Here is a 15279-nt window from a genome sequence, read left to right as displayed (position 1 = left end):
TCTTTTTTATTAATTACAAAAATGTGAATTTATTTATTATAAAATCGACGATTGGATTAATTTATTCGTATAATTAGTTTTTCTTCTCTTCTTACTTATATGTGGTAAAAATGATGAATTAGAGTTTTTAAATGATATCTGTAAGAATTATCGTCGTATTATTCACAGAAGATCGCATTGGTCTGATAAACCTAAAACGTGAAACTCGCATTGAGTTTATGTACCGCACGTACAGAAAAAGAATACCACGAGGATTGTCGTTAGTTCATCACTACTATTTACTACGTCTTCCCTATCATTAAAGCACGATAAAGACTCAAGTAGCAATTAAGAAACGGGATCGCCGCAAAGCTGTCGCAAATCTATATGTTTACGGATACATTATACGCGATTTTTGATCGCTTAATGGCAGCGATTGTCCTAATCTCATGGCAGGAGCGATCTGTATGCAAATGGTAATTATATGCGTATTTGAGCTTCCCAGGCGCGGTTAGCTGAACAGGAAAGATGAGATTAAACGAGTCACATCGATGAGCGCGATAAATGATTACTATTTTTTTTTTATTCTTTTTCTTTCAAGTACGGGGATGCTCGTATATAGATGGGAGAGTTCGAGAAATAGTTAGTTTTGCCTTGTCGAAGCTGTTATTAATTTGCAAACCGCGAGATATACACGCTTTGATATCATGAAAACGTGTACTGGTAATGTTCAGTTTGTTCGACAATTAATGATAAATCGACAGGTCGGCTTGCGCACAATTTACGGTACCGCAACAATGCAACGATTTACAGCAATACAGCTGCACGGTAGAGTTGTAGCGAAAGGGCGATTTATTGTCTTGAATTTTTACGTTGCAAAATGCTAATCGACGCACTGCATTGAGTTTTATATTTACTCGAGATTTAGACGCGCTTTCTTTATCCGGAAAATAAATATCAGATTGCACAAGCTTCAAAGTTTGGACGATATTGTGTAAGTACCAAGTATATTTTTATCTAAAGTAGATGTCTATTGTATTTTTATTTTTTATTTCTTCATTTTTGTTTTTTGCATCTTATATGTTATAATTATATTGTAATATAACAAGCGTGCACTGCTCTTTTTTTGTAATATGTTTTTACATTTTACGGAATGTAGTTTCAGAGCGTCCAATAAATGACAACTCTGATTTTGATTCTAATACATTTTTGATTATTTGAGACTGTACATTTTGTTCATTACGTTCTGGCAAAATGCCGGACTGAAATCTCCGTGGGTTCCCAGTCGAGAAAGCGTTACAGCGCGTGTCGCCGCCGAGCATGGCCGTCGCGTCGCCTCGCACCGCGCCTCGGAAAGAAAAGCACGGTCGATGTTTTATGGAAGCCCCGCCGACCATAAATTATAATCAACGTCCGTGCCAACACTCTAACAAACTTCCAGGCGCGTCATTAGGGCGCTGCTGCGGCGGAGGTGCGGGAAGGCGATTGTACGCGCGCACGCATTTGTTGCGCGCTCGTTATTAAGCGCTCTCTCGCGCAGATGGGATATCCCGTAGGAGTCTATCCTCCTCTATCCTCCTCTTTCTCTCTCTGATTAGCCTCGCGCAATGTCCTGTATCCGGTGCAAAAAAGCTTGCACTCGTTGTTACTGTCATAATGCGGAAGGACGAAGACGATGTCTCTAAAGCCGAGTTTAGGTACGTGCAGTTCGTCTTTGATGAGCGTCCGGGAGAATTATTCAGAAATGAAAGCGTAGTGAATCAGATTGATCAGAAAAAGCAAGAATGAACGAAGCGGAACTTCTAGTTTCGTCTTCGGAATTAACACTATTAAAAATAAAATGATTGTCAGTTTTTTTTGTAATTACTCAAATTTATAATGGCGTATTTTCCGAGATCTTCTATGACTTTTGTTCAATATATAATTAATTAAAAATGATCAATTTAGTTTCTCTCCTTTTATCCTTTCTTTTATATATATATGTAATGTATGCAATATAATTAAATAAATTAATCATCGGTAGTTTTAGTGTTAATTACCATAATTGAAAGCTGTATGTGATTACGAAGACAACATAGAATTTGTTCTTTAATAAAATAAATATAAAAGAAGTCATATTTAACACAGACAGAAATGAAATCTTTTTCGAATTAAATGCTCGCGTTAAATGTGAGATACAGATGGTAGATTCTTAATGCTTATTTTCTTGTAGCACACTTTGTTTGCCGGTTGTTCTACCTTGCGAGGCTTAGGGACTAGTCCCGTATGTCTAAACAAAAATCCATTCAGCTGCTTAAATGACTCATTCAAGATGATCATCAAGCGTAGACCGTGTAAATTCGCCTTGATGTGCGTGCTATTCCAAAGAGATGATTTTATCACTGTGCCCTACGAGACAAGTGGGCGTCGCAAGGAATGTAATTCTTCGGAGTCACGGAGAAGAAGGGAGGTGTAAAGACGCGAAGAGGTAACCTTCTACAAATTACAACAGCAATAAATCGAAGAACGTTATATTTAAGAGTGTTACTCGCGATAAATCGTTGGGAAAATGCGTGATTACGCGATTAATCGTTAATGCATTGGTCGCTTGTCATCGACCCCGATTAATAAGAATCTCTCGAGAAATTTATACTATAAACATCTTATATAAACCAATCGAGCTAGATAAATTAAATGTGATTTCTACTCAAGCGTGCCATGAGAAAACACGTTAATATAGCTCTTTTTATTAAATGTTTTTCATTGAGATGTTTTACAAAAATACAAAAAAAATGCATGCAGACGATTTTTTAATAAGTTGAAAATAATATAAAAAATTTACTGAAGAAAATTTAAATTTATTAATTCGACGACAAAATATTTTAATTTAGATCAAAATTATAATTGTGCGTGAGGGAAATTTAATATAAAATTAATAAATAATCTAATTAAGTTGATAATAATATTAATTTAACATTAAGAAACATTTTTTTACATTTAAAATATAAATGTTCAATAAAATCTCATTTTTTTATTATTTGAAAAGAGAAATTCACATTACTGCGGCTCCTAATTCTCTGTTATTAAAAATTAAATAACGTTCTTTCATCAAACTTTTGTTACAAAAAAGTTTTAATTTATGAAGAAAAACAATGCAGTTATTGTACAAATAAAGGATGCATTTAATTTTTTTCTGTAAAATATAGCAAGAAAAATAATAATTGATAAAATTATAATGTTATACTATGTGAACGTTTCCAACGTTCTTTTTGCAAAAATATCATTTATATCGTGTGCCTTCCAACAAGCTACACAAATGACACAATGAATCATTACATCCTTGTTGTTTGTCAACGTTAAACAAAGATGACATGATCACTGTGTCGCTTGTTGGAAGGCACACATTATCGGCTTATCATTATGCAGATATTAATGTACAGCAGAATATAAAGGTTCCGGGTAAATAGTATGATCGCATTACGGAACTGGAATACCGTGCAGGCTTCCCGTTTGGTTATATGTTTGTCGTTTATACCGGATACGATCAATGTTGCTAATGAAGAAAACGATTACCGGTGAAGAAAAAGGACACATCCACCATTACCGTGTAGGAAAAAGATTTTACGTTCGCGTTATTTCACAGAAGAGATGATTTCATCGCGCGCTTTATGGGACAAGCATATGTCATACCCGCTCCAAGATGTAATAGAGTTTATGAAGATATTGTGTAGTTCAAGCAACCTTAATACTGCTTTGCCCGACAAATGTCTGTTAGCTTGCTTAATATATGGACAATAAAAAATAATTTGCATCGGTCACTATTTTAAACACTATACACAAGCTGTTCTGAAAATGTATGCTTTCTCTTAGGTGCAACGATTCGTATTAAATGAAATTTTTCTTTAACCAGAATCTTGTTAGACATCGTTCTCATAACTTTATCTATATAAGTTCTTTAAACTTTCAATAAATGTACCGTCGAACTAAAGTCGAGTTGAAATTAACTAAAAATTTAGATATATTAGTTTATTTTCAAAAACAAGATTCTAATTCTATGATTTCAAGCGATAGAATATTCGTTCTGATTGCACATTCTGATCTCAGTGAAAGCGGTAATTTATACACAAAATTCGTATGTAAAGTAACGTTGAAAGCTTGAAAATCAGGAATAGAAACGATCATGTATAATGTATGTGGCAATATGTATCTGCGATAGACCCGTGATCATATTTGCTTAACAAAGTCATAAATCATAGCAATATATTAATATTTAATTATTACGAGACTATCAAGTTTGTAATACACATGTCAGACTTATTAGTTTCTAATGTTATTTTTCGCATGAATTTTTTAACTATAGTTCATAAATGAGATTTTTGAAAGAAATGAAAGCACTCACCTTCCACTAAAGAAGTTAAGAGCGTGACGTTGGCGGCCTTCCTTCTACCGGCTGGTAGATTCAAACCAATTTTTTCCAGTTTTTCCCTAAGCAGACGCCCGCCATTTTTGGATTTCGCCCTGCAAAATGCAATATATATTTTTATATGAAGCTCTTCATGCAACTTTTTTAATATCATTTCAATAACACAATATGTGTCGTTCGATCAATAAAAAATTTGTGGTATTATAATTTAATGCCATTTAATGCAATTTTTATGACATTATTTAATTCATGGCATTATTTATGTCATCATGTAAATATTTTGATTTTCATATTTTATGTTATACATATATATTCTTTTCAAATATTTTTAAAACAATCTTTTGTATCTTTCTATTTCTTAAAGAAGAATGATTACATATATTAAATCTACATTTTATATAATCATCAATTTAATATAAATCGCTAAACTCGGTCAGAGGTTAAATTCTCATATAGCGATATTACAGCCTCACTAAATTACTAGATTACACCAGCGCAATTATTTGGTTTGATTTATTTGATTTATTCTCATGTAAAATTTACGTACGCCATAGAACAAGAGATTCATTGGTTCATCATAATATTTATTGATCAATTATTTTTCTACCGTTCGCTAAATACTTGTTCGGACATATATGCGAACGCCCACGTCTCGACCCGTTCCGCTGCGTGAGAATTTCGAAACGGAACTCTTCCATTAATCATTTCGCCGTGATCTCTAAAAAGATGAAATCGAGGTGCGAGAGGGATAGCGGCAACGAGAGGGAAATACGGTTAGATTAGCATAATCCGCGGGCTACGTGTGTCATCGGTGATTGAGCAAGCTCAAAGATGCGCTCGTACTGTTCATGCATGTACGTTTTGTGGAATAGAATCGAGTCTGAAAGAAAGGAGCACTGTGTTCTTCGCATAGAGTGAGCTATTCAAGCTACAGTCATCAGTGAGCACATCAGGCGCGAATAGAATTTTTATCGACACTTCTATTCTGCCTTCCTCTGACATGTGTATCTGGGTTAATTATTAAACGACGCCCCTTGTGCGATCGTAAAGATGAAGCATTTATGTTCCACGATTAGTTAAAGTTAAAACTTCTTCGCTGTAATCATAATTTCGGTCAATTAGATGCGTCGTTTATTTGTTGCCTCTGAAAGAGCATTTAATGATAACGCGACATTAAGACTAAAATCACAATTTAAATACTAGTTGTAAATGCATTGGCCAATTTCTGTGTTAAATACCTTTAGAAATAGCTTCATTAGCTAAACAAATGGTCCTTTATTAAAGATATAAGGACAATGTGTACGTCCTTTCAATGTTGAATAACCTAAGCAGTTTAACTAATATCACATCAGATAAATGCACATTTTTATATAAACTTTATAAAAAATAAACAACTGTTAATTATATGCTTTTATGTCAAACATATAATCATCCTCTTTGATTTTACGCTAAATTATGTATTAGATACGTCTTGTGTGTTCTTTCAGACCAAGTCTATCGAGACATCATCAAAAATTACGTTTTAATCTTTTTACAACAGGACAGTGACTTCGTATCGTTAATCCACCGACGAAGTAAGAAGCTGCGAAGTAAATTTTTTTCGTGGAACACCAACGGGAACGCGATAGTAGCAGAGACTTCTTTCTTAACACACCCTGTCCATCCATCATCTTGGCCTGTTATAACGGTAACGCGTATCGCCTACCTTTGTTCAGTTCGGCTGCCCGGTTCGCCCGGTAATCTTTCGCCTTGCTCGGTAATTAATACGTTTTACCGCTATGGGTTTTTAATATCGGCTCCTCCGAATTTACGTTTTGCGAACGTTCGGTTCATTTTATTTTTTCTGAATCGCACTGTCCCGTGTTACTTGATATTATACTCATTTTTTAGAATAGAACCGAATTAATTATCTCTAGCTTAATTATCTCGGCGATCAAGAGCACGTTTTCATTTATATTAAATATTAAGAACTTTTATCTTAAAGATATTATGTGTACACAGATATTTTAGCATTCTTATCTTAAATATATTGTGAAAATATACAATTAGTGATTCTTTAATGTAATTGGTTTCTATATATACTTAGGTCCAGCGAAGAATTAAAGATGAGAATCAATCATATTAAAAAATCATTAAGCACTAACTGTTTAGTTGATTAGTTTTCTCTGCTGAACGCAGCCATAGAAACATTTTTTCCAATAATTTTCAAGAATTTAATTAACTTAGATTGTACCACTAGTGAATGATCGTTCGTGTTTTGTATATAACCTCCTTCCTCTTAATTTATACTGTCATGTTAAAATCGAAAACTCAAGATCTGATATCAAATTGACATAACTGATAAAACATATCTCGTTTATATTTTCGTTCACATAGATCCACACGATAAGCCTAATCAAACTATTACCGATATAGATTCTAAAACTGGTTTCGAGCAACGCGATAATCACCATTGATTATATTTGATTCGAAACACAGGCCGAGTTAACATATCCCGATGTATGTCAGAAGAATTTTGACAAATGTAATTGATCGCGGAAATGGTCGTCCGACCGGATCGAATTCTCGATACTTAACGGCCGCCGCCGTCGTTTCTCGGTACGTGACGAAAACGATGCTGCGATTCATTACCGGAGACTTGTCCCGAGAAGAATCCTCGTTCCTCTCACAATCAGACGTATCGCTTTCTTCTGTGTAAGGGGTTCCGCGGAATTTGCAACCCTCAGTGTCGATTCCACCGATAGGAAGATCCTGAATAGTGGATCCCTTACTTCCCCTGATTGCTTGAGACATCCTCGAACGCTTGGCATCGTTAATCGTCTACAGACGCCATGCGAGATTAGAAAACCGAAGGACTTTATGATCAAGGCTCATTCAAAATGCTCCTCCGTATCGTTCGCGAGAATGAGGCGAAATTATGATTAGCAACTATAAAATATAGCGTATGTATTTTGAGTGAAATGTTTAAAATTAAAATATTTAAGGAAAATATTTCCAATGCCTTCTCGTTATGATATTAAAAAATTTCTTTTTACGATATATTTATTTTAATAATGTTATTATTGCACATTATTAATTTTCTAGAAATCTAATATAAATTAATAATAGAATCAATTTAATTTATATATTATATGCTTTCTAAAGTTTTTAAATAATTAATAAAAATTTATATTAATAATAATTAATATTAATATTCATAATTTACATTAATGATAATATAGATAAATTACCATTAATGTTAATGCTAAAATATTAATGATATAAATCATATTTCTCGATTTTTCTCTTTATCTTTCATAAAAATCAAATAACTGCAATTTAAAAAATTATTTATTAATACTATAATACTTTATAATTTATAAATTGCTAGAGTTAATAAATATAATCACACTAAGAGAGCATAACGATCATTATTAACTATTAAGAAGATTTTATTCGAATAGAATCTTCTTAATAGTTAAAAAAACTGTTTTGAATTTAGTTTTTATCGATATTATCTACTCGATCAAAGAAGTAATGTCGGAATATAGCTCGCGCAAATAAATTAGATCGATAAGTTGATTGATCGATAAGCGCATTATTTCTACAGTAAACAGATTTAATGAGAATCATTGCGTTGAGAGAATAATATGCGACAGATTCTTTACGCTAACATTATTTTTTGCAGTAAAAATGAAACTTAATAACAATATTATTATGACTGTGACTTACATAATAATCAATGTGCGCATAATCTCTTCCAATCTGAATATATCGCAACAATACAGAAAAATAGAGGGATAAATAGATCAGTAAAATTTCTATCCTACGGCGGAAGTCAGCCTTGTTCTCCAGCCTGATGACCTTGCGCGTGATTTTCAGACTCCAAGCAGATGGTGACCAATCGTAGAAGCCTGTTGGTATCCGACAGCAATTTAGGAGCAGGTGAAGGTTTTGTTAATCCCAGGTAAATTTTAGATTGAATAGAACGCCCGGCTATTTTCGCATCAAAGTTTGAAGATTGCAACATCTCAGAACATCGACACGAAAAAATACACACAGAGGACGTGCAATTTTTTTATACAATGATTCGCAAAAAATATTTGAGCGATGAAATAAACTGAGTAAAACGCTGTTCTTTCAACTTTCGCGAGTCTCCATATATTTTGATATCATCGATTCAAATATAATATTATTTTAACAAGTTTTTTCTTGCCATCTCTCTTGTAATTTGTATTTATCCACCTTTATTTTGTGCTTATCCTCTTAAAGAAACCAATTGACAATACTATTGTCGGCTCGTTAATCTCATAAATTTTATGATCTCAAGTTTACTAGTAGACAATAGAGCTCTATATTAATAATAAAAGTAAAAGTCATGTTAGATTTAATAAACATATTAAAGAAATACTAAACGTTTATTCAGTGTTAAATTCATAATATCAAATTATAACCTATTTGAGTTATTTTTAATCATTTCTATAGGTCGCCACTGCTCCTATTCAATATATCATTAATTTGATTAAAACAATAGAATTAAATAATTTAAACCAATAAAGGTATTAAATCAGACTTAAATTTATTATTTACTAAATGCATCTTACTTTGAAACTAACTACAGAAATGAATTGACTTACATTTTGTCACACATAGAAGTTAAAAATAACAAAATGTTACTTAACTCCAAGGATTGGTTTACTATTGCTCCTTTGATGTCTAATAATGTTGAATGCTAGACCAATTAGATCCAAGATCAAAATAGTCACTAGAAAAATGCGATAGGAAAGCAGTCAGCAGGAAGACGCGATTGTCGGCATTAAAAAAAATGCATTAATTTTATTAATACAGAGCTTTAGTAGAAGTATAGACGATATTCGCAGTAATTAGTATCAGGACGCTGGTTCATAAACGGAGAACAAATCCCGCGCGTACGTTCAAAGAGGTAAAAATAAATAGAGCGCATTGAGAAAGCACGCGTTGTGAAATAGAGCTCAAGGCGATCGAAAATCAGTCAACGTGAAAACAAAAACGGAAGGCGGATCTTCGACAAAAGCGTTGGTGCACGTGCATGCGTCACGATACAACGTAATCGATCTTCGCAAAATGATCTCTCGCGTATTGCGATGATCCTGAACCCTGATGGACGCGAGTCGCCGACGAATGAAATCGACGTGAACAAGATGGAAGAGACAAAGGGACTGTACGGAGCAAAGAGAAAGAAAGAGAAAGAGAGAGAATCTATGGCAAGTCTCGACCCAACGTGCGTGTAATTATCGGTCAGATCGCTATGCGAACAGATGAATTATAACGTCGCGGCCGCGGCCGGTGCGAGATGCCGCGTTCGCCTCGAGGCTCGCTCGCACACACTCAGGAATTGACACTCGCAGCCGCGCGAGTTATTAATGTCTCATTTGCATCGGCAATATAGATCGGTCCGCTTTATTAGCGATCCGCTCTGCGGCAAGAAAGATTTGCCACGCTCCGTTACTCCGATCGCGGAACGGGTTCACGCGATATGTGAAAACGCACGCGTCGAGGCGATATTTCTTTCATTGCGAAAAGTGTGCGTTTTCCTTCGGATTACTGACCTGAACGAAGTTTTGTGTCAGTAATAATTCCACGTTATACATCTCTCAAAATATGCATCTGAAAAAAATGCGCATTTTTCGCGATAATTATTCGCGATCTTTTCTTTTTTTAAGACTCTTCTCTTATTGATCTATCTTATATATTTAAGCCATGCAATCACTGTGAGTGATATACATTCCGCTTGAATTGAACGTATCTTTCACTAGGATGTCGAAATTTGAATTGTAACAAGATATGATTGAATACTAAAGATAGCCTCAGGAGGTTTATTAATTTTATTGTTATATGTTAATAAATAAACATTATTCTAGTATTGCGCCTAATTAATTATGCCTAACTCTCATCTACCTTGTACACTTTGAATTGTTTTTGAATTTCAAGCTTCCATTAATTATAATAATTTTTTTAAATCCTTAACATTCTAATTATATTTCATATAAATTTATTATATAGGATTATTTAAAATATTATAAAAAATATTCCCAGTCAACACCAACTGAAAGTAACATACAACGTTATAATTTCACAATCAACAATAACTGTTACGTAACATTATGTGTCATATTATTATACCTAGGTATATTATTGAGTCATGAGTGTGAAATTATAACATTGATGTTACGTCACTTTTGATTGGTGTCAACTGAATTATTGTCATCATTTTACTGGATATATTTAACATTTAATAAATCAAGATGCTGTACGTAACTTTGTTGAGTTTTCTGCGAGTTTGTTTGAGATATTCTGAATTTTCTTCTGATCGCAAAGTAATAGAGCAAGGCGCGCGTGATTTCACAATGCTTCAACGGTAATCTCGTAATACCTATTGCGAAAGAAGGATTCATGAAAAGTCGTACGGAGTGCGTGGAAGTACAATATATATCTGACCGCTTGCAGGGCAATTTATCCACGTCTTTGGTGATAAAGCATTGCGCAATGAGCGGTGCTCTAGCACCGGATAAAACGGTGAATCAGATAAAGGCGGGGTGCTCTTCCACGAGGAGCGTCTATAAATCAGGTGAATGTCCGTGCCCAGTTGGGCATGAGGGCCAGATGAACTGAACGCGCAAGTTTATTAATTAGTCCCGCGGATAAAGCCATGTAACAACGCGCGTCTTACGATCTTTTACGCGCACGCATTGTCCCGATCGCGCGCCGTGTCAGTTATACCGATTGCCTCGATACCGCGGCCGGAAATGTCGGCGGTAATGTGCAACGCCGTGTGTTTCGTATTTCATTTCTTACCGCAGCCGCAACAACCGCGAGCCGTAACAGAGCGCGATATATCCGGGACCGCGAATTGTTGCGTTTTCAATGCGCCTCTGTAGGAAGCGGGATGCTGCACTTGTTATCTCGCGTCGTCCCCGCGCGCGACGGAATATTCATGGGAAATCGCGATCGAGCTCCATTTTCATTCCCCGCGCATATACGATTGGCTTAGTAGAGCCTGCGAGCGAATCCACGAGAGATTCGTATCAGTGCAGATTACAGACGCTTTTTGTGTTCTCTTTTTTAGTTTTCCCATATACTCCACAAATTCTTTGATATGTTATAGAATTTCCTTTTCTGAACACTTTAATTTAAAAAAATTTAAATTTTAGCGTTTTTTTTTACAATTTTTATAATTCTCAAATTAACTCCTTCAGACAACGGTATACGTCGGGCATCTTCGTTCTTCGTATCGTGAAAGCCGCGCTGATTCTCATGTCAACGACATTTAATTCCTCGCGTGTATAATACCAAATTATCCTAACGGTTTACTTGGCGAGAGCCTGGTGGTCCGAATGATTAAAAACTTGCGTGATTAAAAACGGATGAATGAACCGCTCTTTCTCCGTTTTTCTTTGTCGAAAGAATTGTTCTGAGAACTCTGCTAGGGAGAAAAGGGGGAGAGAGAATTATTGCACCTGCAAATCGACGAATCTCTCGTCGACCTATCGTGACGAAGGAACATGACAGGAAAACGCGAATCGATATATTTATTTCTGCGTGCGAGATCCATTTGAGTGCAACGACTTTTAAATCAGTCTCTTACCTTCGTAACACGCCACCGAGGAGACTCGCGTTCAAACATTCCGGTGGCGACAGTCGTCTTTGTACCTCCGCTACCGTAACTTTGTACTTGCTGGTGCTGCTTAGTAACGATAATCGTCCTGGAACCGAACAGAATACGTCCGATGGTTGCGCGTTTCCGCTCAACATAGTCTTCTCGCTCCTGTCCGAAGGTTTCATATCTGCAAAATTAAAAATGTAACCGTTAGAGTGGTCTTGAGTCTTTAGAGAAATCTCAAGACTTACACTAAGGCCCCTATTCTGTAACTCTTAACAGGTTTTATACATAGTAAAAAAGCTGCGCAACGCGACAATATAATGATATCGTTACTATCATTAAGAGTTACAGAATAGGGACTTAAGATTTATTTGACGTGTATCTATTTTAGAACTTTATAAAGTAAACCGTGTTCGTAGAAAATGAAGAAATAAAAATGACATAAAATAATTAATCACGATGAAAAAAACTCTCGAAATTTAAAAAATAATAACAAAAACACACATGGGCTCTAGGAGTCAGCGCAATAAACGATATATATTTTAGGTAATTTAATCTTGACGATTAAGATAAAATATTGTAACTGTCTGCACAAACAAGAGCAATACGTTGAAATTTTAAAACGTCAATAAACAGCAGATGAAATATGTATAAAATATTCAATTCTATTTAATTTTATTAATATAAGAATATTAAGATGAGAACATCCATTTAGCATTATTTTATTTTAGGAATACTATAAAATAGACTATCTAGGTAAATAAATAAATTAATCTTATTTTTGATTAAAGGATTTTATTAATAGTGTTTAATAATATTCACATATGCAAATTCCTGCAAACACATTTTTTTTGATTTTATAAATGGTGTGTCGATTTGGTTCGTCAAACTTGTTACGCAATCGTAAATCGAAAATGAAATATTGGAATCTCAAATTAGATTGATCATTAATTTTAACGATGATGATAAACATCTTAAAACCAGCAAAAAACTAGAAATAAAAATAAAATAAAATAAGGAGCTATCTATAAATAAAAGTAATACGTTAATAAAATCTTAAAACATCAATAAAACAGCAGATATGAAATATTTAATGGATATAATTGCCAAAAAAAAATGGATATAGTTGTGAAGGAAGATAAAATATCGTTAAGCTACTCTTCTCATGTACCACTTAATTATGTTATTTAACAGATCTTTGGTATAAGTATTCTAATCGAGTATGTCATGTTCGACATATTGCGTGCGAATGAATCGCAAGGTCGCTAGAATATCTCGGCAAGTGAATGAGTACCTGGCATTACTCATGATTAATACACATCCATAAATCTTCAGTTTGCACACCCGGTCCGACTGTTCCGGATTCCTCCCGTTGCGTTATCGATAAGCAATTGGTGTAATGGCGCGACTTAGTAGCTCCAATAAGCCGGGAAAGATTTCCAGAAATTATCGAGCTGGTCCAATTTTTTTATCTAATGAGCGTCTAAACGAGTTTTATTAATCGAGTTCGTTATCTCGCAATATTTTTCATGATTTACTCTGATTTTCGCCGTTTTCATTCTTGTCGACAGAACGATAATAATCAGTTTCTTCGTCCATCCAGCGACGGAATGCAATAATCCAGTTAAGACTGCCGTATAGTTCATTCTCGTAGGTCAAAGTGAGAGATTCACGACTCGGTGAAGCAAGAAATACCGGAACCAAAGATCCCGATCCGAAATTATGTTATACAGTCTCCCTCCTTCCCTCCCCCTCTTTCTTTCTCTCCCTCTCTCTCTCCCTCTCTTTGTATGTATTTATGTACAGTTGTGTGTACTTGTATTTGCGTGCGTAACCGTGATCAGGGCAATATCTTCGGCGAATATTTTAAATTCGTCCGTACCGTTCCTGTTTTAGCTCCTATATGCATCGAATAGCCCCGCATTATTGCATCGTTGCCCTGGAATGCTTAATATCGTGCCTTGGAGCCCCGGACAAAGCGCGTTATTACATGGCAAAGAGATGGTCAACTTATAACTCAACAGAGCTCTTCATCTTCGCCGACGCACAAGGGATGTATCTTGCGTCCAAGTTTCACATCCCGAAACCGCTGAACGAGAGACATTTCACAGACAAAACTTAACCTGTGACTTAGTCTTTTAACAATTAAGAAAAATGCAATTCCTCGTGATATATAAGAACCTCGCTGTTTAAAGGAAAGTTCGCTGCTAAATGTACGTAATAGGGAACGTAATATGGTATATAATTTAAATGGCATAATAAAAAGAAAAATAAAGTCCTGTGCCTGCGAACAGATAAATTCGCCGTGGAATATTTATTGTCTTAATATCAGCTAACTATCGCTGCGTTTCGCTTGATACATTACCGAGGTTCTCGACTAAATGCACTGTCATTCAACGAGTTAATGTCAGCGTGTTATGACAGATACACGAGGACGGCTCTATAAATCTAACCGATAGATATCTCACGGCATTTTTACCGTGCCGTACTATTCCCGCTCTATCGCTCCCGCAGCGCGATGCGACGACTGTTGTTCATTTTGTTATCCGTTGAAACGTAAACGTCGTGATTACGACGCGCCGAGTTGTGCACCGGGAATGCACGTCGCTCGAGAATACGAACGCAATTTGATATTCAGAAGACATCGTCGTCGTCGTTGTCCACATCCTTACCGTGTCGGGCATCGCGGGCGAGCGAAGAGGAGAAAGTAAACAAGTTGTCCGTATTATCTATGAGTGCCGGAATCGATCCCCGTCGATGTCTCGATCTCGCGGGTCAAATAGGTAATCAATTTCTGTGCGCACCAAATAGGTCGGCTTGTCGAGTTTATAAATTATAATGTTCGAGAGGAAGCTGCGATAGAAAGAGAGATCGAAAGAAAGAGAGAGAGAGACCAGGAATATCTCTCTCTCTCTCTCTCTCTCTCTCTCTCTCTCTCTCCAACAGGTGCGTAACGGTCCAAACAGCCGGCGTTAGTCGAATAATTTGGTAACGTTGAAATGATGTTAGCGAAAGGGGAGAGAGAGAGAGAGAGAGAGAGAGAGAGAGAGGATATAGGAGAGAGGAAGAAAGGAAAAAACGACGGACATCGGCAAGTACACGATTTCCGTGACTCGCGCATCAAGCGTGCGTTCTTTCTTCGTTCTTTCCTCGGCCTGATATTAGCGGATATATTAAGTATGGGTTTTAAACAGACTACATTAAAACAAATCTTTTTTTCTCAACGTATACCTTGGTATACCTTGGTACTAGGAATATTGGTGGGACGTTAAAATTGTCT

The 15279-nt window shown here is 35.6% G+C and overlaps 1 protein-coding gene across 7 annotated transcripts in view; it reads right to left on the bottom strand.

The window, feature by feature from the left end:
* TfAP-2 (transcription factor AP-2) overlaps window positions 1–15279 on the bottom strand; it is a 240846-nt gene that overhangs the window by 9705 nt on the left and 215862 nt on the right. For all 7 annotated transcript variants that reach the window (XM_018517313.1, XM_018517315.1, XM_018517314.1 and 4 more), the window contains 2 exons: window positions 11985–12183; window positions 4358–4476 (listed from right to left, as the gene is read on the bottom strand). In XM_018517313.1, coding sequence (XP_018372815.1) covers window positions 4358–4476; window positions 11985–12183 — 318 coding nt within the window. The remainder of the gene's footprint in view (window positions 1–4357; window positions 4477–11984; window positions 12184–15279) is intronic.

Source organism: Trachymyrmex cornetzi, unplaced genomic scaffold (assembly GCF_001594075.2).
Source record: "Trachymyrmex cornetzi isolate Tcor2-1 unplaced genomic scaffold, Tcor1.1 scaffold67, whole genome shotgun sequence".
Taxonomy (NCBI): Eukaryota; Metazoa; Arthropoda; class Insecta; order Hymenoptera; family Formicidae; genus Trachymyrmex; species Trachymyrmex cornetzi.
Note: the sequence above shows the minus strand (reverse complement) of the source record. Positions and strands in the feature narration are given on the sequence as shown.